Consider the following 22,592-nt stretch of genomic DNA (forward strand, 5'->3'; position numbering starts at 1 on the left):
GCGCTTCTTTCTCAATCAAATAGCAGTACTTTTGTTGCTTTATTGTCTTGACTGCTACTAAATTAGTTCTGTACCTCATCAGTCGAACGATATCAAATCTTCCTTCTCCTAAAATAATATTCTCGTCACATTCTTGTAACAATGTGGGGTTCAATGAGTCTGTCGGACATGGGCTGATCAGCGAAGATGTTGGCTTTGTGGGGTTTGGCTGAGTAGGATGAGGTTCATTCAAACGGAAGTTTCTCTTCAGCTTTGCCGATGATTGTCCAATTTCTGGTCTAGCTGCCAACAAAACCTTTCCTGCGTAAGTAGAACCCAATAAACGGCTATTGTTCGGATTGAGAACAAAACCTTTGTCGGGTTTGATTTTTTTATCTGTTTGATGTGTAGTACTATTTGCTGTGGATACCACGCTGTCTTCACTCTCTTGTACTGTATCCAGTGCGCTTTGATGTGTACTGATGTTTTCTGAAGATTTCTTTTGTACGACAGCTGTCTTCTCCTGTATACGTCGCAACGCCTGCTTTTTCCTTAAATTTTTTCGGCGCAGTGACCGTTTCTCCTTTGAACGTGTGTATTTCTTGACTGGTTTCATGATAACACTAGTAAATCATCTGAGAACGCATAGGGTAATTGGGCATTATTTCAATCCGGAATTGTGTACCACCCTCTAACAACCGATGACGTCAAACGTCGAGAAAAGGCGGGAAATGCAGTTGTTTCAGACCAACGTACCGGTAATATCTTATTCGTGCTTCTAAATATATTTCTCTGTACTAAAACTATCTTTCGTCAAAATGATTGGCCTTGAGGATGAAACAACTGTTAAAGAACTACGGAGAGAGGTGGAATTGCTAAAAGGAGAGATGAAAGCCCTCAAAGAATCGAGAATAGAAGATCAACGATCGCGAAGGCAAACAACAAGCAAGAAGCAAAACATCGACCATGACTGCTCTGTAAGTAAATTAAATTGTTGCAATACTTAGTGGAAGGACTAATTTATTGGTTATCTTGTATGCAGTCTATATTTCTGCGATTGATACATATGCTAAGGAGGAAAGTGAGTTTATTTTAGATTACAATTAAAATGTGCTTACTTGGGTAAATTTCGCGCGCTTTTTAAGATCTATAATTTATGCAGTGCATTAATCAGTAGCCGTTTCAATTGCGCATACATTATGAACATACTAAAGTCAATAGTAATCAATGTTTGACATCAATTCGGGCCTATAAAATCTCGAAAGGCTATAGAAATCATTACAATCAAACAGTACAGTAAAAACCATAGTTCTTATGACTGGCGTACAAACATAATCATGTCAACCTAGAGAATAGAGTATTTATACTTGGGTTTCCTGTGGTCAATTACCTACGGACGACTGTTACACGGTCTTTCATCACTTCAACAAGATTAATGTCATAATTTCTATATCACGTTAATTTTCTTTTGTCTTCGAGAAAATCAGTTTGATATCAAATTTTTGACATCAAAAAGACTGCAAAGTTTAAGATCACACTGATTGTTGTTACTAACTTAACGAAAATATGATTTTTTATGTCGAATATTTGGAATGAAATGAGGTTTTAGTCTCGTCGGATATGCGATGAAAGGAAATCAAAATATATTTCTTCGCCAAGACGCTTACCAAAAACATAATAATAATTTTTGCATCTTTGCAAAGTCACTATCATGGATGTGACATATTTGACAGTACGAACGCTTTTCTTGAAAATAAAATATTGCATATCACGCTAGAGTGTATACCATCTCGTACATTTTTCAGCGTAAAACTAAGCGAGTTTTGTCCCAAAACAAAAAAGGTGTTTATTCCTATATTATGTCATTCAATTATTTGTTGTTTTTTTTATTTTTTAGAAAGCAGTACACAAAGTGTACCGTCAGCTCTTAAAGAATGCTGACTTTAGTGAATGGAGCTTTCAAGAAGGGTATAGTACCGTTTTCAACAAATCATATGAAATAAGTTAGTTCGTCTCATTCGACAGGCCATCCGTCTTTGAGCGGAAAGCTAGTCGGTGCAGTTTAGCCGTCTTTGAATGGCAGAACAACATTGAGACATTTTAATTGAAGAGCATGTGTATGTAGGCATCAATAGATTGCATAGTTCGTCTCATTCGACAGGCCATCCGTCTTTGAGCGGAAAGCTAGTCGGTGCAGTTTAGCCGTCTTTGAATGGCAGAACAGCATTGAGACATTTTAATTGAAGAGCATGTGTATGTAGGCATCAATAGATTGCATAGTTCGTCTCATTCGACAGGCCATCCGTCTTTGAGCGGAAAGCTAGTCGGTGCAGTTTAGCCGTCTTTGAATGGCAGAACAGCATTGAGACATTTTAATTGAAGAGCATGTGTATGTAGGCATCAATAGATTGCATAGTTCGTCTCATTCGACAGGCCATCCGTCTTTGAGCGGAAAGCTAGTCGGTGCAGTTTAGCCGTCTTTGAATGGCAGAACAGCATTGAGACATTTTAATTGAAGAGCATGTGTATGTAGGCATCAATAGATTGCATAGTTTGTCTCATTCGACAGGCCATCCGTCATTGAGCGGAAAGCTAGTCGGTGCAGTTTAGCCGTCTTTGAATGGCAGAACAGCATCGACGATTCCGGTAAGTCATCTGTGCATTTTCATTTTTTACGTTGCCTGCATGTTTTGTGCTGAATTCTGTTCTCTTGTCTTTCCGTGTACTTTTCCCCCTAGATTTTTCTCTGATAGCAACAGGGACACCTCGCGAAAACTTAGAAGAGAAGTGAGAGGTCTGTACGGAGATGGTACTTGGAAGAAATCCGCTTTAAAAGGTTAATTTAATGTTTATATTTGTATCGAGTTGTACAATTCTGTTCAAGGTACTTGAAAATATGCAGTGCAAACAAGACGCTATGAATTAAAAAGCACATCTCCTTGCCCTCAGATAAGAAATCCCTATTTTTAACTCCGCGCGAACCTAAATTACTTTTATCATTATGATCTAAAAAATCAAAACTTTTGAAAGTGTTTATATCTGCCGAAACATTGTCCATTTCAAACTCCAATAGAACCCTATTCAACTGCAATGCACTGAGGGTCAATGCCAATTTAATTTACAGTATAATGCATTGGATCCAGCAAATTTTTAACAATTATCGATATATATGTGTTTCAATTGTAAATCTTACAGTTGCTGTTCATAATATGTTCAGATTCTATTCACCGGTACTGCAAATCCCTGAGGGACGATCAAACAAGACGGAAAAACCAGAAGTTTATGGAGCATAGGAATAACCTACGACAACAACAACGAAAAAAAAACGGGTAAATGAGTACCATCAGATGTTTTCCCTTCGTCTTGCCTGAAAACACCGCTGATATTTATTAATACATAGTTCTATACTTCCTTTGACAGAAACTTGAAAGACGAAGAAAAGCTCTTGCTTCCGTTGAGCTGTCTACCGGCGACAGGGAAAAAGCAAAAGAGATAATAGAGGGGCCATTCGCACTTGAGTGCATGTCAAGCGAGGAGAGCTGTGACGATGAGGAAGTGGAAGCTGGCCCAGGTCCCAAGCCTCGAAAGATTCGTAGGCTGTCCTGGGAAAGATCGCGATTGCATAACATCAAAAAAGCGATTGATGATCATATCAAAAAGAATCTAACAGCGGCGCAAAAACGGCTTAGTTCCAGGACCATCATTGCAACTGAGAAATCGAATCGCACAAAGCCTAAGGAAATACCTTCTTGGGCAGCCAGAGAAGGCAATGAATGAAGGCAGATTTGTCTTCTCCTTTACGATTGTATAAGAGCGATATCACATAAGCAATGTTTTACATGCAAATGAGCTGCCCAGTGAAATAGCATGATAATGAAGTGAACCAGATGAGTTTTGTAAGCTAAAACGTTACAACAATTGCCTTGTATTGGAAATATTATTTTTGACAAACTAAAGATCGATAGGACTTGAACTGTTTTCTAATACTGTGAAAATTGTATGATTCACGCATATCTCATTTTTAAACAGTAGTGAATATCGGACTGTTTTCCCACCTATACTATGCATGGTGCAATTTTTATTATTCACGACATCCAAAAAATATTGCTGTGCTTCAAGGACTTAATCAAAATTGAATATAGCAGTGTAAAGCCGTTTTTTGTTCATTATCATTTTCGTTAGAAAAGTTCAACACGTCTTTCGGCCATAAAAGCCACAAGCTCAGTAGTGCAAACAGCATGTGCACACTTCATTAGCATGCTATTTCACAGGGCAGCTCATTTGCATGTAAACATTGCTTATGTGATATCGCTCTATTGTATTGTTTCTATTGTATTAGAGTACATGTACAAACCCTAAAAGCTTGCAAATTTTTTCACTATTTAGTACAAATGGTACAAATTAAAATATAGAAAACAAAATAATTACGAAGTGAAAAAACATTCGACAGCCGGACGCGATCTTCAAATTACTAGATGTCCACAGTCAAATAATTAAATGGTTTAGTCAAATAATTGGCATAAAATATAACTATACATTACTGTTTATGATCCACGCTTTTGATGTTTATACTTTAAGTATGTCAGAGTATGTTGTCATAATTAAGAAGACATACACTATATAAGAGAAGCTAAACTCAGCCCATTCATCAGCATTGAATTGTCCGTTTTTCTCCTCGCATACTTTGCTTTTGTGATTCCTTTTTTTTTTTTGTTCATTTTTTCTTTAATGCAATTTGTACTTATATCGCGTATTTGTTTATTATTTCTTTCGTTTTCAATTTTGATTTCTATAATTTGTAAGCTTGATTTGTTGTTATCGCTAAATCTAAAGTAGTTATTGCATTATTGATTGACTATTAATTTATACAATTGTAATATTTATATATAAAATGAAATGTAATAAAATATGTATTTTTTAAATCCCCTCGTGGATAAATGTCTAAATACGGATTGCAGCAGTTGCGTGAGGATATGAATGAAGTGAATAGTAAAGTGAATAGTGAATTGAAGTATATAAACCACACAATCATGAAAAGTAGCGGCTTGATAAAAAATCAATACGGCTCTTATTGATGCGTATATAAGCCTTTCTTATTATGAGTATAAGTCTCTTATTCATGAGTATAAGCTACCAAAACACGAGTATACGTTACTCGTATACTTGAGTTTCAGATGACTTAAACTCAACGGAAACAGAGTGCGGTTTTTAGTGCGTTTCCGTAGTTTACGGTAAAACGGAAACATGACATTACGACACGTTTACGTCAACTTATACAAATGAATAAGCAACGGAAACGTTAACTTATCCTTACGATTCCATCAGCTTTCCGTTGACTGAAATTGAGGATTTCGCACTGTGTTACCAGCCCTCACTTTGATCCACCCACATGTTGTTTTGGGTTTTATATGTGAGTTAGTCGTGCCTTGACTTAGATCAGCCTAGAGGTTGTTTCAGGGTTCAAGCTGTGGGTTAGGCGTTTCCTGACTTAGATCAGCCCAGCTGAGGTTGTTTCAGGGTTGCATCTGTGAGTTAGCCGTGCCTTGGCTTAGATTATCACAATGGTTGTTTCAAATTTAGCATGTGTCACGCGGTCATCTTTCAACCAATGAAAGCGTTCTTTATATAGGAAAATTTCGTATCTATTAAACAACTCGCAATAATCATCCCTTTCCGTGGCCTTAGATTTTCTGGACAACGAACGACATTAAAGAGCCGTATAATGGTGTTGATCTAAGCTGTGGTCTGTTAAGTTTGGAGTCCCCAGGTTCGTCAATCTGCAGCACAATTAAATCTCTCAGAGCATACATATCATTGCAAGTCGTTTAATTATTGATCCTTGTAAACCTTACATATACTAACAGGCCTAGATATTCTCCAGAGTATTACGTTAACTACAAAGATCATTTTCTTTTTTGCTATTGTTGCATGTATTTCTTGGCAAAAATTATGCATTGACATGGTCACTTACGAAAATCTATATATATTAGCCATATTTGTCAAATGCGTTGTGAGGGGAAGTAGTAGGAATATTCGTCCAAAGCCAAAGGCCTCTTTTCATTGGCTGGGTTGGTCGGTGACCTCCATCTCCTCGGTCAGCACCCTTCATCTTGTAAACTTTTTCCCTGCTGCTTTTTTCTGCTGTACGATAAGGAAAATATTTGTTTATTATCAACGGGCAGTTATGAAACAACCTCTGTGCTCCATGATTAGAGCATGGCTAATTCACAGATCGACAGATCGAATTAGGATTTATCGTCATAGGGCAATTTATGGAGAGAGGAAAACCTTCGAGCATAACCTTCGAATGAAAGAACGTACCAATGTATTTTGATTTACATGTATCAGGATTCGTGCTGAGGTAACCACTTAAAATTCAAGGACTATATTCAAGGAGTATATACAAGGACCCAAAAATGAATTTTCAAGGAGTATGTTCAGCTAACTATGCCAAGGTTTTACACGGTGGTTGCACATGGTCGACTTTTAGATTTTCAATCTTTCTGACTAGATCTATTTCAGAACCATGCAAGTAATAATCAAAGCAAAAATTCTAGGAATTTTTAAGGAGTTTCGCTAATTAAAATCGTAAAATTCAAGAGCTTTTCAAGTGCACTTGAAAACGTGAATTAAAGTAATTAAATTCAAGGAGTTTTTAAGGAGTTTAAGGAGTAGAACGAACCCTGTGTAATGCTAGTAAAAGGAATCAAACTTGCGACACCAAGCTCAAGAGACATGTGCACTACTACTACACAACCCTTTCTTTCTCTCTATACTCATTCTGGTAAGTGCTTAAGGAAATCCCAAATTGCTTGTCTTTTAAATTTTCAATGCTACAATTCTGCTCTATGTTATCTTCACAAGGATTGTTTTTAACTCCAATATATGTCTTTTACACGTCATGTGGGCACGGGTGGACGAAGGGTGGATAGCGCTATCCGACGTATACACGTATTACTTATTTCAGAAAGAAAAGCCGTTATGATCATCGCAAAGGCGATAGGCGATAGCTCATTCCGACCTGGAAATAATTTCATCGAATACAAAGAGCATTGATCAGGCTCAACGCTAAGGTCCATGTTCTTGACAAGAATAAGAAGCACAAACACAAGTCATTACGGCTATGCTTGGGTCTTGGAATGACTTTGCTATCCTATTGGTTTTTTCCTTTCTCCAATGCCTATCGCCTTCGGCGATGAAAAAGTCTTTTTGAAAGGTGTAAAGGATTTATCCATCAAATAGCGCTATCTGTCCTTCACTGATACGACCGTGACTCTTACCCTTGTTATCGTGGTTCTTCACACCAAGGACAGATTGTAGACAAAGGATGACCATCAGGAAAACAAGCACAGACATCCACTTCATGTTTTATTTCTTCTTGTACGTCTTCTAAACTGTTTCCAGGTCTCAAATGTTCTCTAGACTAATTTTAAGCAAGCATTTTTCAATATTTATCTTAATAAAAGACAATGCGATTTCGGGTCTTCAATTTCGAAAGTCAGGGTTAATTCAATCGTTAAAATTAATTAAAAAAATAAAAACAATAAAGATAAAAAATGAGCAAGGTAAAGCAAGCTTTTTTTTCAATATTTATCCTAGTGAACGACAATACAATTTTGAGTCTTTACAATTTACAAAGTTAGAAGTAATTCAAAATTAATAAAAATAGATAAATAGATAAAAACATGGAAGCAATAAAACAAAACAGGTGGATTAATGCGTTTAAATTGCCAACTGTGTAGACTTTTAAAGCATCTAAATTCTAATTATTTTCTTATTACTTCTCACCACGGATTATTCCAGATGGTTTCAAGGTTCAATGTGTGAGTTAACCCATCATATGATTCAATGATTTCTGTCCTTCGAACTTCACTTTGTGTAGGTTTTCTACATGTTTTCCCCCGACCCTTTTCTTTATAACTTATTGAAGTATTCATTCCTTCAATTAATTAATTAAATCTGCTTCTTGGATTTTTCCCCAGCGTTTGCTAGTAAGGTTATATTTTTCTCAATGTCTATTTTTTCATATGTATTTGTTATACGAATTTGCACCCAAAACAGAGTTTTCAAGGCCATGTTTGCTTTCTTCCATCCTCATTTTCATCCTTCGTTCATTTGTTCGTTGGTTCCTCTTGTTTTATTTTCCCACGTTTTTTCCCTCGTTACAAGAAGTTAGTTCTGTGTTTACACTTTGGTTACAACTGTAAATTGATATACGATTAGTATTTGTGTACATCTGTCCTAGGCATGAAAGGCTTCGAACGATTACGTTGAGACATAAACAAAATAGTCTGGACTGGTCTGGTCTGGTCTGGTCTGGTCTGGTCTGGTCTGGTCTGGTCTGGTCTGGTCTGGTCTGGTCTGGTCTGGTCTGGTCTGGTCTGGTCTGGTCTGGTCTGGTCTGGTCTGGGTCTGTCTGGTCTGGTCTGGTCTGGTCTGGTCTGGTCTGGTCTGGTCTGGTCTGGTCTGGTCTGGTCTGGTCTGGTCTGGTCTGGTCTGGTCTGGTCTGGTCTGGTCTGGTCTGGTCTGGTCTGGTCTGGTCTGGTCTGGTCTGGTCTGGTCTGGTCTGGTCTGGTCTGGTCTGGTCTGGTCTGGTCTGGTCTGGTCTGGTCTGGTCTGGTCTGGTCTGGTCTGGTCTGGTCTGGTCTGGTCTGGTCTGGTCTGGTCTGGTCTGGTCTGGTCTGGTCTGGTCTGGTCTGGTCTGGTCTGGTCTGGTCTGGTCTGGTCTGGTCTGGTCTGGTGTAAAGACTGTTTATAATTTCCTTTGTTAATCGATATTTTGAAAGTAATGAACATTTTCCAAAAGACCGGAATTTCATTTATGAGTGAGGTAGAAGCCGAGATGAGATCGTCTGAAGCAAAGTCAAAGATATACATGCGTCTCAATCTATATTTTATATGTAACTCACATTTATTTGTAGTTTTTTTCTAGCCAAAATACTTATAAAATGTAGCATAATATCAGAATCGGATCACTTAACTTGTTGCAAAATAATGTAAAAACTCGAAGCCATTGAGGCGCGTATTTCTTTTGAAGGAACTCATATGCCCCCTCGTCTAAAAAGAAGAACAAATTAAACAGATAAACCGAATCTTCAATAAATAATTACATCCTGTAAAAGGACATTTTTCGTAATTGAAAAAGGTTCCGTTCACTCGACGCGAACCCCATTAGACCATTAAACTTTCACATCCAGTGAAAGGACTGTTTTTATAATTGATGTGATCTCAAACCTTTAATGGCTAGTACAGACGTTTTGGCCGTTATTACTTTCTATTTTTACTCTAACTTTTAAAACGTTGGTATCGTCAAAAACGTTTTGAAGGTATTCAAGCTCCTTCTTATTTGATTCTTGCAAGGGCAATATTATTGCATAATATTTCAGTTAAATACGAAAACACATTTCTTGGTCATGTTTTTTATTATTCATATCTCAGCTTAATCAATAAATTTCTTTAATTTCTTAAGCTTTTAACGTTTAATTTTTCTTCATCCCTTTTCATTGAATTATTTTAGTTCAAGAACATTTTAGTTCTTAGCCATTTCTCCTTTTATCCATGGAAGGAGAAACTTGACCTTAGCATAGACACCAAATTTGCCAGGAGCCGCGCAGCCATGACCCCAGCTGGTAGCCCCATGAATAAAGAATCGACCTCCATTTTCACAGACCATTGGTCCACCAGAGTCTCCTTGGCATGAGTCAATACCACCCTGGTCAATACCAGCACAAATCATAGAATCGTGGATCTTATTTGGGTATGCTTTTTCACAACGAGCACGGCTAGCAATGGGGACAGAAACTTGTTGAAGGTAATCTGGTGATGCACCTCCTGAGGAAAGACGTCCCCATCCTGTGATCCAGCAGTGTTTGCCATCAGTAGGAGCCGGGTCAGTTTCAGGCAGACACACCAGGTTGACATTTCTACGAAAGAGAAAAAAAAAATCCGGCAGCTCAGTCTTTTAAATATCATAATATTAGTTGGTATATTAAATAAGTGTAAGGAGAAGCACGACGCGCTATAGTTTTTTAGCTTGGATGTAATGTTTTCCCAAAAAAATCATATGTCTCTAAAGTATCATGTCTCTAATGGTTTAGTAAAAAAGGTACATCAATATGGATTTAACTCAAATAAACTCAATCACTAAGAAGATGGTACGTGGTCTGAAATAGGAAAACATTACACCCAACGAAAAGAGGCATATCACCCCGTTGCATTAGGAATAGGCAGAAAATTAAAGATGAAATTTATAACTTTCAATATTTATTAATATGTTGCTTTCGTCGTATAGAGCGTTTTCACGTGACCATTATGGTGTACCAAAACAATACATTTTCTATCCTCCGGGAATTGAACTCTGTTTTTATGCAAATACTGTGCAGAAAGTTTCTATTATTTGGTACACCAATATGGCTGCCTTCTCAAGTGAGTGAAAACGCTCTATACACACAATTCTCAACATGATAAGGTAACTCACCGATTGAGTAGAGCAGGTTTCTCAAGCTTCAACAAGGCGATGTCATGAGAGTACGACTTTGGCTTGTGGTAACTAGGATGAGTAATAACCTTGGATACCTTAATATCCTGTTCTGTGCCAACAGTCTGGACGCGTCTGTGCGCTCCAAGCCTGAAAAGAAACAACAAAAGAATAAAAGGATTGTAACAAAGATTTAGAGCGTAAATCAATTCAGGATAATTTATGAATAGGGTAAATGCACGAAAAAACCCCGTATTTTAGGTATATCTAACGGTAGAGCAGAATAGAAAGTACTAAACTTTTAAGCTCAATTAAAATTAAAATTAAATTCATATTTTAATTCAATTTTTTTTTTAAATTTCCCTATGTCATTATGGCGTCTCATAAAAACAATCCTTTGGTGCATTGCAGTGATTTTCAAACAACTAATTAATATACTAGGAATAAACCGTTGCATGATATAAATTGAAAAAAAGCGTAACGTTTGCTGAAACAGTTCTTATGAAGAACCGACGACTGAAATGCCCCGTACAAACCCGGCTCTCACTCGGTGCTAGATGATTTTCATTCTTATTTTCCAATACTTACCTGATGACGATGGAGCTTGCTGATTTCCCAGAGACACAGTGAGTAGCGGTGAGAATCCATTGAGGATGAATCAAAGATCCACCACAGTATGGGAACCCGGATGTAGTTCTTAACTGAACCTGCCAAGGCCAGTCACCATGTTTAGCGGCCGTGCCTCCTACGATTCTCGTGTGTGGACGGACACCACATGAACCTGAAATAGTTATCAAAACAATATAAACTAGTCATTTTTATATACAGGGCGTTTTTACATAACGTCATAGCAGCCATAGTGGTGTACATTTGACATTTGACGTCGTTTTTAATGTTTGTCACGCAACGTTTCCGTCTTACGTTTTTGGGGGAGGGAAGCGTTGCGTGACAAGCAGAATTGCTAATCAGCCTGTAGCTTGGTAAATGTTAGTTGTAAACTTACCTAAAGGAGGTGAGGTTCCAGTGACAACTGGTGGTGTAGGGGGCTGAGTGGGTGGAGGCGGAGTTGGTACTGCAATATGAAAGACAAGAGACAAGCTTCATTCAATTTCATTAATTATTGTGTTGTCCAGTTCCAGACCAGCTTCTCATGAACAGACACATGAATTTCGATACAACTCAAACAAATTTATTCTAAAGAAAATAAAACGTGTCCTGAAAGGCATATTTGGAAACCGTTGCGCCTAAGATAAAAAAGATATATTTTTATTCAACAATGGCAATCTTTAGTTAAGCAATCCAGTTCGGATATATTTATATTTAGATAAATAATGCGTTTAAAAATAATGTCACATAAAGAAAAAAAAACAAAACAAAAACCAGAACAAAAACAAAACAAAAAACAAAAAAAAAGAAAAAACAAAACAAAAAAAAAACAAAAAAAACAACAACAACAACAAACAAATAAACAAAATTTGCGAGCAATCTCGGAATTTGCGACCTTTGAACTAGCAAGAATAACGCAAGAATTACATTTTAAGAAAATTATATTTATTATTTAGCTTCGTAAAAGTGGTTCAGATGTTTAAGGGAAAAAATGTGTTGCGGATCCAGAAATGGTTTCTTGTAACCCCCGCCTCCCCCTTGTGTGTAATCGATAGCACCAGCTTTTCTTCAACGTGGCGGATATTTTGTTTTGGCAAACCCTCTTAAAAATCATCGATCGCGACTGCTACGCAGTACGATTTCCTTAAACTTGTAAGCTTTACACTTTGCCTTGAATTTCTTTAAGGCCGATTTAGATTCTCGCCTCCAACTATCGTATACAACACGCTCGCGCCATGACACATACGATTGTCGTAGCTTTTTAAAAAGTTTTAAATCTTACGACTTTTTCATGTTGCACGCGAAGGTCGTAAGCGAGTTGTAGGCTTAATTTACACGCTACGACTACAGTTATTGGATGGCGCGAGCGTGTTGTATATGATAGTTGTAGGCGGAAATCGTACCGTCTAAACCGGCCATAAAAATAAGGTGAGGTTAAGCTTACCTGAGTCGCAGTTGCCGATAGATATGTCATCAATAGCGATGTCACCAGAATACTCTTTAGCCCGAATGCCTTCAAACGATAGCTGAAGTGACATACAAAAAAGAGAGAGAATAATGGTATACCATGAAATCTGACAGCTTTAAGTAAATTATCGAGACTTAGGGGATATTATCTGCCTCAGCTTACGACTTTAGCAGATTCCAACACATGGTCTAGATAACGGACGATATCAAGCTACACCACTTACAATACTTGTCTACTTTTTAAAACGTGTTACCGCTAGTCACCACCTTGACTACAGCAGTGGCGCAGCTCAACAGAGTCGAGCTGAAAGCATGTGAAGGCGCCTCTGGCAGCCGCTATACAGTCCATGTATTACCTTGATCTCCACTCTAACAAGTTAGAATTAATTAGGGTTGCGTTGATTTCAAATGTTAGTACAACAGTCATGTTCAAGTTGCATGGCATTATTACAGGCTCGCAGTTGTAATTCCGACACAGACCTGATACTGATATTGAATAGAGTAGTGCATGAAGATAAAAATTGGTTTGTACTAACTGTTTGTGTTCCTGTTTGTGACAATCGAACACTGCCTTTGATCCACTTGTTCCCTTGGGGTCCGCTTTTAGTGAAAACTTTCGAAGTTCCGACAAAGACGTTAAAAGTACCAATGTGGAAACCATACATGTGGTAATAGAAGGTCAAACACTGGTTGCTGCTGATAGTGACCCTCTTCTCAATGATAGCATTATCGCCTTTCACGCGGGGATAAGAAGCCTCGATATACATGTAGTAGCCTATTGAAATAAATATGAAATTTATATGAGTCACTTTATAACACATAGAAACCTAATAACAATAACAATTTTGTAAAAAACTTGCAATTGAAACTGTTTTCATTGTTACGCGCTTATGTATACGACATTCTCGTCTGTCCGTCTGTCCGTCTGTCCGTCTGTCCGTCTGTCCGTCTGTCCGTCTGTCCGTCTGTCCGTCTGTCCGTCTGTCCGTCTGTCCGTCTGTCCGTCTGTCCGTCTGTCCGTCTGTCCGTCTGTCCGTCTCTAAGACAATTTACCTTTTCCTGTAGTGTGGTCTCCACTTGGTCCAGTTTGGCTAGATGGTGTGCCATACTGTCGTCTTGTCCAATCGAATTTATCGTCTTTTCGTTGAGCAAATCCACAGTCCCTCTCAAAATCGCATTTGAAACCTGGAGACAAAGCGCGAAAGAAATGTTACGTTCTTTGTATACCACGTAACGTATTTAATTTCGAATATACCGCGGTTTACTGTTATGCCAGGACAGCACCCGGTACATAAAAGAAACTCAAAGGTGGTAAGCCGCTAGCCAGGGGTTGTAGAGCTCAATATGTGAGTTAGCCATGCCCTGACTTAGATCAGCCCAGAGGTTGTTTTATAGGTTTAATATGTGAGTTAGCCATGCTCTGACTTATCTCAGCCTAGAGGTTGTTTCAGGGTTTGATCTGTGAGTTAGCCATGCCCTGACTTAGATCAGTCCAGAGGTTGTTTCAGGGTTTGATCGTTGAGTTAGCCATGCCCTGGCTTAGATCAGCCAAGAGGTTGTTTCAGGATTGGATTCGTGAGTCAGTCGTGCCCTGCATGACAAACGGCTCAGATGTAGTTTCAAGGTAAGATATATGAATCAGCCATGCCTTTACTTATGCCATCCCAAAGGTTGTTTCAGCGGGTATAATTAGTATATTAGAGAGCTTTAGATTGACTTTCTTTTCTCCCCGCCCGCAGACTGCAAACGTGACCACGTTTTCATAGTTTTCGTGCATTTTTTTTTTACCTTTTACAAACCTTCTCAGCAAGCGCAAATACTCTTTTGTTTTTCTACTACTTGGACTTTTTTGCGATTCTTTTTCAGTAATTTAAAAGAATTTTTTTACTGTTTAACTGAAGTTTCACGTTTACCGTGAACGTAAATCTAAAACTCTCTATTAAAATAGATCTACCCTCTATTTGGTTAATGCTGTAATGTCTAGCTCACCTGACGGTACTGGTGGTGGCGTGGATGCTACTGGTGGCGTGGGTGGAACTTTTTTTTTGTACAACGAAAGAAAAACAAAACGTGTTTATTAGAAACACCTTATGAAACTGGAAAGAACAAATGGATGGATGGACGGATGGAGGAAGGTTGGAAGGAAAGGAAGGAGTGATGATAAAAAATTTTTTTTCTTTCAAATTCAGTGGCTTTTATAATTTCAAAAAATCACAAATTATAGCTATTGACTGTTTGCACTCAATACTGATTGGTTTTTGAATATAAATTCAGGCAGACTTTGCACCATTGCATGATGACAACAACGAAAGAAGGCAGGAAAAATTATTGGGTTGCAATGTTACGTCATAGCTGTCATGTTGGTTGACGATAACAAAGCATTCCTCATTAGCTTTTCTTGTCATGTAAACCAACATGGCGGCTGTTTCAATGGGATCTATATTTCAAGGAATTTTAAGTCATGTGATTGCATCCCCAAAAAACATTTGGTATAATATGGTTTTCATGGAAAGTAATTCAGCTTCGCATGGAGAAAACGACCCGATATTTGAGATCGCTGTCTTGGATGCCACTGTCACGTGATGGTTCAAATTCTCAGGCCCCGTCCACACTATGCCGGATAAATTTGAATCCGCAACTTTCACACCGAAACCGAAAAAAAAGTTTTCCGTCCACACATGAAAACGGATAAAATGTTTGCCGTCCACACTAGTCCGATCTGAGCATGTTCATCGAAGCTGAAATTGAGCCCGCGGTGAATTTTTAGCCTTCCCACCATGATCCCATGACAATCATGACGTCATCGTATTCAAAAAATTTCGGGTACGAAATGTTCTCCGTCCACACTAATAGGGCTAGCTGGCGTTTTCAAATTGTTCCACTCTGGAGACCGTATTCGAAAAAAATCGTTTTCGGTGAAAAATTGTTTGGGATTCGCCCGGACTAGTGTGGACGGTAGGCTTAACCGAATAAATAAAAATTCGGAATCAAATTTATCCGCATAGTGTGGACGGGACCTCAGTCTATTGAAATATTAATGATACACTATGAAATGTCCTTTTCTCTTACCTCCACTGCATCGAGTGATTGAAAGATCATCAATAGCAATATCTCCTCGCCATGATTTACCGCGTGTTCCTTCAAATCTGATCTAAATTGTTTTAAAAGAAATTTCTTACACAAATATATATATTTCTGTGTTATGAGCATTAAGAATAGCTAAAAGCTAAGCCAATCAAATATGGACTACTTCGACGATACTGTGGCCATTTTGGATCGCAATACATTATGGTGTATCAGGGGGCTATACAATAATGCTTTGTTCCAGTAATGACGACGACTGATATTAATAGCTCACCACAAGAGAAAACAAGACTATGAATTAAGACGGCACATAGGTCACCTTTAACCATAAAATACAGACAAACACGACACTCTATATATTTCAAATAAATAGTTGGAAGTCAGTATTCATATTGAATTAGGTTGTCAACGCGTTTATACTAAACGCTCGTCGGGAACATAGTTCGTATCTATGGCACCATTTAGGAAATCGCATAGATACCTTTTGAGATCCACTTTGAGCTAGGCGTACTTCAGCAGCCTTCCATGGTTGCCCTTGACTACCAGACTTGCTAAACACCTTTGTGTTACCAACATACACGTTCAGAGTGTTAACATCATTGCCATTCATTTGATAGAAGAACCTTAGACATTCGTTGCCAGTGAGCGTCACTTGTTTCTCGATTACAGCATTATCACCCTGGACTCTGGGAGAAGATGTTTCAATGTACATGTAGTAACCTGGAATATTAAATATATATAACCCCCAATTTTAGGAACTACTTTTTTTAAAGTGATAAATTATTGCTCTGCATTAAGCTGACAGGAGAATACAATATTGTGAAACCCACTGTTAGAAAGTAAGCCCGATACTGCAAACGCGAGTAAAAAAGTTGCGGATACACTATTAAATATTTAATTATACAGTTTCTCATTAATCCCATATAGGTAACTGTTCAATTATTTTCTTAATTGGACAGGTCTTGTTGATATGGGATTAATTAGGCAGCTATATAATTAATAGGTAATGGGATTTCATGCTCCCGGCCAATCATGAAATAATTAGAATCGAAAAATTCCTCTGACTGCCAAATAGAACTCGGCCTACGAACTCATCCAATTTTGTCAGTCCTCGGAATTTTCCTCGTCCAATTATTTCTCAATTGGACAGCATGGATTCCTTTTACATATACTAAGTTACTGCATATGTTAATTAAATTTAAAAACATCCGAGTGTGACGTGGTTGACATCGTTACGACCGAGTTATTTAAAAAAAAATACGTTGGAGTCATTTTCAAAAAGACACCTACCAAATGCAAATATTCAAACACACTGTTTTCTAAGATAAAAGATTGGTTAAAAAAAGCGTATATAACATTACCTGAATTTAATTTAAAAAACGTAATATTAGGAGGAAGTATAAATGTAATGGAGGAATTTCTTTTTCTATTATATAAATATGTATTATATAATGCTAGAATTAGAGGCTCTAGGCCAAATATTATTATATTTCAAATGAAACTTTTAGAATATGAAAAAATAGAAAAAACAATTTCCAGAAAAAAAGGCAAGTTACACTCTCATGTAAATAAATATCAAAATCTTCAAGAACTATTATCTGAATTAAGACAAGTAAGCCCGTAGCACCGTCTGTAACCACTATTTGTAATTATTTGTATTGTTTGTTATGTGTAATCATGGTTTATGTTTGTTTATAAATAAGATAATATTTAAAAGAAATTAATTAATTTTTTTAAAAAACCTACCATTTCCGGTGGTGTGGTCTCCACTCGGTCCAGTCCCACTTGACGGAGTGGATCCCCTGCGCCTCGTCCAATCAAACTTGTCACTGGTGCTCTGAGTAAATCCACAGGTATCCCGTTCAAAATCACAGACGAAACCTGAATATTAAAAAAAATGTAAAATAAGTATTGCTGGGTTGAATCAGTTGGACCAAAAGGAACAATGGCTAGAAATCCCAGAAGGGATTAATTAATATCTTTGAATTATTTGTTCATGCTTAATGACATGCTTACTATGATGCCGAGCATTAACCAATCATATGTATTTCTTCAAGGCTCTATTCTACGCGAAATGAATACAAAGGTCGTTATGAATCGTATTCAGTCAAAGACGTTCCCAAATTATGAAAAGAAAAAAAAAAAAAAAAAAAATTCATGTAAAGTCATGTCAAGTTACCTCCGAAATGTAATCGCGGAAAAAAAAGTTGATAGCAGATCTAGAGTCTATTTTTTTTACATAATCAAATATGCAGTTCACCTTATGTGATTTCAACCTTTACTCCCTTTCGGTCTAGTCGCGTAAGCTTAAGGCTGGTCGTTCAACAACAACGTTCAACGTTTTTTGACATTGATTGTATTTTACACATACTAACCTCCTGATGGGGCTGACGTGACTGGTGGAGGTGGCGTGACAACTGCAAGTATAAATTATTTTCAATATTTTAATGAAGTGTTTTCTTGGTAATATACGCACACACTTGATTGCAGAAAGGTTGTAGTATACATTTATACAGATACCTAATGAGATGCAAGATATCAAATGAGATGCAGAACTTAAAACATGCTTAAATACATTGCTTAGCCACTACCTTTTGTGGAAAATACTTTTTTAACTTGACTTTGTGGAAATATACTTGTCTCTGATACAACTCTGTTACAGCTCAAGCTGTATTATGGGCATGGGCACGTGATGGTGCACAACGGCAGGGATCGAACCCGAACCCGGGTCACATTGGTGGTTGCGGAGTAGCAGCCCACGCTAACCGTGCATTTATCCATTCACCAAGCTCGCCCCATATACTCACCATTTCCGCATTTGTACAATCTGTTCAGTTGGATGGTGTCAATAGAACTTAAACCAATTCTTTGTCCAAGAGTTACCTTTTACAATTAAAACAAACATATGAGTTCAGTTTTGCAATGATAATTGGGTACCACTGAATAACTGGTTATAAATCTCTAATAATTAATAATAATGATCTTCGTACATACCCCTGCTTTCTTGGATACTATTGTAGGCTTTCCATTCTTGGAGAAAGCTCTTGACCCATAATGCATCACGCTACCATAATCGTATGTTGTGCCCTGGGAGTTAATACCTGAAGAGTGCTTCTTGAAGTTTCCTTCTCTGCCTTCAGTATGCAAAAAGAAAATAAATATGTGTATGTACTGATAAGTAAATTTTAGTTTATACTAGCTACATCGTTTTAAAGTGCACATGAACCCTTTGACAATACATTCAGTACTGATTCTGCATAAAGTAAATAGTTGATTGGTAAAATATTTCTTGATTTGAGTGATGCGTCTCTAACTTATGAAAGTTTATACTTCCAATATGTTAATGATGATGACGTCAGGTAAGGTATTTGAGTGTTTTTGTTGTAACTAGTAATACTAAATTCTGGCCATTTTGAAAATAAAAAAATTAAATAGCTTTCTTGTAAACCATGAGTAAAATAATGATGCTTTTTAAATACTGTATCTATGAACCAGTTCGATTTTGTATATTTAAGTAAGCCTTAATAGACGTCACACTCATTAGCATATTGGAAGTATAAACCTTCATAACTTAGAAACGCATCACTCAAATCAAGAAATATTTTACCATTCAACTATTTACTTCATGTAGAATCAGTACTGAAAGTATTGTCCAAGGGTTCATTTGCACTTTAACGTAGGCGCTTATCACTAATATGGCAACAAGAGATCGATTTGCTGTTAAAACAACTTAGCAAAAACTATTGTGAAAATGATTGGCAAAAGAATAACACCTCGCTATGCTAAGTTTGTAAATATCAAATAGCGTACTATAATGTTGGCTCTTAGTAGCATACCAATGAGGTAGCTGCTTCTGGTAGATATAGAGTCTTTGCACCATCACGTGATGGTAGTCATGACAGGAGGCACAACAAAAGAATAGGTCTTACCTGCTCGGATGTTTTCAAATTTGATTTCCACGTAGTTATCTCGATCTGGACGAGACTGTTCATGGAAGAAACCAAGAGCATGACCTGCGCAAAAATGATGGAGAAAAAAAATGAACAAATAAACCAAGTCAGTAATTCGACACTAGAGAAAACTAGTCTTTAATATGTGTGTGCATCAACTCTTTTAGAAACGAACTGAAAATAGGTTTGTTTCGCAAAGACGCCTGGGATGGTTACGCTTTTCCATCGCTTCATACGAAAGGAAATAATCCAAGACTATCGCTCAAACAAATTAAACGGATCGAAGAATTAGTGTAATATATATATGTTTATACAGATGTATATATATATATATAGAGAGAGAGAGAGAGAGAGATATATAGATATAGATTCCACCACGCATAGCCTCAAATTCAAACGCTTGAGAATTAATTTATGCTGGGGAAGCAAAGGTTTTTATTCTATTGAGAATAAACATGGCCGCCGTGTGATATATGCCCATCTAAATTTATGATCTGCCAACAGTCTTGTCGACTAACCCATGGAACTACACACCTTGATATTACAACGGATATATACACACTGTGGTTTGCAAAAAAATTCGCAAAACTCATTTGTATCGATATATCGATATAAAAGCTATTTTGCATATTGCTAATATGTATATATATATATACATTGTTTTTATTATTGCAAATAAATAAAATAAATTATTTGAGTCATGAGTCATGGCTGCAAGCTAAGAATAGACCTTCATAATTCATGTGTATGATTTTGGTAAATATTGTACTAAAAATCCATAAATGCGCGCAAGGCTAAACTTGCAAAAACAAGTTTCAATTACAGCATTGCTACCACCTGACCTAAAAAAAGTATCTTATGAAGAAAAATTTACTCCAAAAACAAGATACTTGCCAAATTCGTGTATTACAATTCCTTTGTACCAACATCCACTAGCCAGAGATAACTGCTGCATTCTTCCAGTGCGCCCGACATATGACCAGCATCTGTTGGCAGTCAAAGCAGAGGTAAATGCTATAATCACTGACTCTGACTATATAACCAATGACTGCAGTATTTAGTATGGATCGATTTAGAGAGAAATGAGAAAACTCTGGCAAGGTCATGGAACATTCGTTGCGTTGCATCAAGTCCAATATTTAATTCCTTACCCGCTTCCTTTGAACACGGAGACGTATGCTGTCTCTGTTGTTCTCTTCTTGAAGCGAATGCATGTCTTCTGGTGGTACTCAGCAATGGCTTCGTTCAGCCTGGCCATAGCTCGAGGCTCGCTAGCTGCGAAAAGGTAAAAAGAAAACGTTTGATAAAATAAGCTAGGAAACCCTGAAACAACCTCTGGGCTGATCTAAGTCAGGGCACGGGTTACTCACATCTCAATCCCTGAAACAACATATTATGGACTGATCTAATTCAGGGCATTGCTAACTCTGAACCCTGAAGCAACCTCTGGGCTGATCTAAGTCAGGGTAGGGCTAACTCACAGATCAAACCCTGAAACAGCCTCTGGGCTGATCTAAGTTACATGGTGTGGCTAACTCACAGATTGAACCCTGAAACAAGCTCTGGGCTGATCTAAGTCAGGGAATGGCTAACTCACAGATCAAACCCTGAAACAACCTCTGGGCTGATCTAAGTTACATGGTGTGGCTAACTCACAGATTGAACCCTCAAACAATCTCTAGACTAATCTAAGTCAGGGCATGGCTAACTCACAGATTGAACCCTGAAACAAGCACTGGGTTGATCAAAGTCAGGAAATGGCTTAATCACAGATCGAATTGGAATTTATGAGAGATGAGGCGGTATGCCGTGTGGGATGGGCTCGGAAATCATATAACAACATGCGTAATAGGTAAATTACGAGCCTTGTATGAAACAACTGAAGAAAAGGGCGAATGGGCCTTTCACAACTTCAATTCGCATAAAATAAGCCAGTTCAACTAGAAACCGTGGACAGCAGTTTCGGCCTGTATTGGGCCTCGTCAGCACGGTCTATCTAGTGAGCTGGTAGAATCCCATAAATTGGAATTTAGTTTATTAAGTTTCCGGATGGAGAAAAACTGCTGAACACGGAGTGAAACCCTTGGAACCAAGGGAGAGACCTAACAAACTCTCCTTTCATGTGATACCGAGTGCAGGATATCAAACCCAAACCCCAGAGCAAATCCAATTCTCTTTATAGTTCGATAGCATTAATTGTAATAATTATTTACGATCCAGTACAACTCACAAATAGAGGCTTCAACATCGTAGACAATCTCTGCATTAGGCCATAGTCTGTAGTTGATGGATGCTCTTTCTCCTCTCGTCTCCAGTTCTGCTCTTTGTCCTTCAGTTAGTTTGATGTCTCCCTCAAACAGGTCCGGATCTTCGATTTCTCGATTTACTATTGTAGATATTAATTTCGATCGTAAATATGTTAAATCATCCAAAAAAAGAGCAAGTTAGTAAAATAATAAATAATATTCTATTTATGAAATGTGATTTTGTCACTCGGTAAAGATCTATTAATATGTTAAGTGTATGCTACATCGAGTGTATAAGCAGATTAAAAAATCTGCCTCAGTTGGGTTCTATTTATTTTATTCTGTTCAATACTCAGCAGTTGATTTTTTCGAAGGAAAAAAAATTAAAACCCATGAAAATAAAAAATAATAATTAAAAATATATACAAGATAAAAAACGATGCACAAAAGACGGAGATTGTTACCTTCAAATCCAGCAAGGGCTGAAGCCACGAGGAGAGCTAACACAGCTATCTTCATGGTGTCCGAAAAGAATGTACCTAGAACCGTGAGATATGATCCTTTTTATATTCAATATCATCCTCATATCAGGGGGGTGGTTGTTTAATGTTTGGCTTATCACCAGAGTATCGACAGGGTCTCGTAATTGGAATCTGTTTTCAAAAATTAGGTGTAAGTTTAAAACAATGGTTTAAAGTAGGGACTTGATTTTATTGATTTAGGTGTGGAGTGCTGGTAAATACGCTCTACCTCTCAAGCCCCGTTTACACTAGCGATTTTTGC

The 22,592-nt window shown here is 37.6% G+C and overlaps 2 protein-coding genes and 1 long non-coding RNA gene across 5 annotated transcripts; 1 reads left to right on the top strand and 2 right to left on the bottom strand.

Annotated features, from left to right (window-relative positions):
• Positions 1-565: 565 nt before the first annotated feature.
• Positions 566-4,826, top strand: LOC148912526 (uncharacterized). 2 transcript variants are annotated; one of them, XM_089027848.1, is made up of 4 exons: positions 566-956; positions 1,877-2,815; positions 3,197-3,308; positions 3,400-4,826. In XM_089027848.1, the coding sequence occupies exons 2-4, from the start codon at positions 2,665-2,667 to the stop codon at positions 3,473-3,475; spliced, it is 339 nt and encodes a 112-aa protein (XP_088883974.1). In that variant the 5' UTR covers positions 566-956; positions 1,877-2,664; the 3' UTR covers positions 3,476-4,826. Both variants share the same exon structure in this region, with proteins under 2 accessions (XP_088883974.1, XP_088883975.1).
• A 962-nt stretch (positions 4,827-5,788) lies between these two features.
• LOC116289315 (uncharacterized) lies at positions 5,789-7,418 on the bottom strand. 2 transcript variants are annotated; one of them, XR_004196323.1, is made up of 2 exons: positions 7,260-7,418; positions 5,789-6,120 (listed from the first exon to the last, which is right to left on the bottom strand). It is a non-coding gene; the product is annotated as an uncharacterized LOC116289315 (long non-coding RNA). The 2 variants fall into 2 exon arrangements; XR_016119344.1 differs by having other exon boundaries at positions 5,789-6,117; positions 7,260-7,412.
• A 1,964-nt stretch (positions 7,419-9,382) lies between these two features.
• On the bottom strand, positions 9,383-22,360 carry LOC116289314 (uncharacterized). Its single transcript, XM_031696202.2, has 19 exons — positions 22,274-22,360; positions 21,794-21,949; positions 20,715-20,838; positions 20,458-20,549; positions 19,543-19,626; positions 18,608-18,747; positions 18,421-18,496; positions 17,989-18,030; positions 17,360-17,494; positions 16,095-16,333; positions 15,599-15,680; positions 14,519-14,566; positions 13,583-13,714; positions 13,066-13,304; positions 12,507-12,588; positions 11,460-11,528; positions 11,045-11,237; positions 10,457-10,606; positions 9,383-9,902 (listed from the first exon to the last, which is right to left on the bottom strand). The coding sequence occupies exons 1-19, from the start codon at positions 22,326-22,328 to the stop codon at positions 9,509-9,511; spliced, it is 2,532 nt and encodes an 843-aa protein (XP_031552062.1). The 5' UTR covers positions 22,329-22,360; the 3' UTR covers positions 9,383-9,508.
• Between the last annotated feature and the right edge of the window lie 232 nt (positions 22,361-22,592).

The sequence above is a fragment of the Actinia tenebrosa genome, unplaced genomic scaffold (assembly GCF_029948245.1).
Source record: "Actinia tenebrosa isolate PJP-AT-01 unplaced genomic scaffold, QUT_ActTen_1.0 PGA_scaffold11__36_contigs__length_13525064, whole genome shotgun sequence".
NCBI classification, from domain to species: domain Eukaryota; kingdom Metazoa; phylum Cnidaria; class Anthozoa; order Actiniaria; family Actiniidae; genus Actinia; species Actinia tenebrosa.

What these genes read in the sequence shown, in the direction of transcription:
- LOC148912526 (XM_089027848.1), top strand. Translation starts at nt 2,665, where the DNA reads ATGTTTTGTGCTGAATTCTGTTCTCTTGTCTTTCCGTGTACTTTTCCC. An exon ending in GAAGAAATCCGCTTTAAAAG is followed by an intron (nt 2,816 to 3,196) that starts GTTAATTTAATG and finishes TAATATGTTCAG; the next exon opens with ATTCTATTCACCGGTACTGC. An exon ending in CAACAACGAAAAAAAAACGG is followed by an intron (nt 3,309 to 3,399) that starts GTAAATGAGTAC and finishes TTCCTTTGACAG; the next exon opens with AAACTTGAAAGACGAAGAAA.
- LOC116289314 (XM_031696202.2), bottom strand. Translation starts at nt 22,328, where the DNA reads ATGAAGATAGCTGTGTTAGCTCTCCTCGTGGCTTCAGCCCTTGCTGGA. An exon ending in AATCACTCGATGCAGTGGAG is followed by an intron (nt 14,567 to 15,598) that starts GTAAGAGAAAAG and finishes ACAAAAAAAAAG; the next exon opens with TTCCACCCACGCCACCAGTA. An exon ending in AGACCACACTACAGGAAAAG is followed by an intron (nt 13,305 to 13,582) that starts GTAAATTGTCTT and finishes TTATTTCAATAG; the next exon opens with GCTACTACATGTATATCGAG.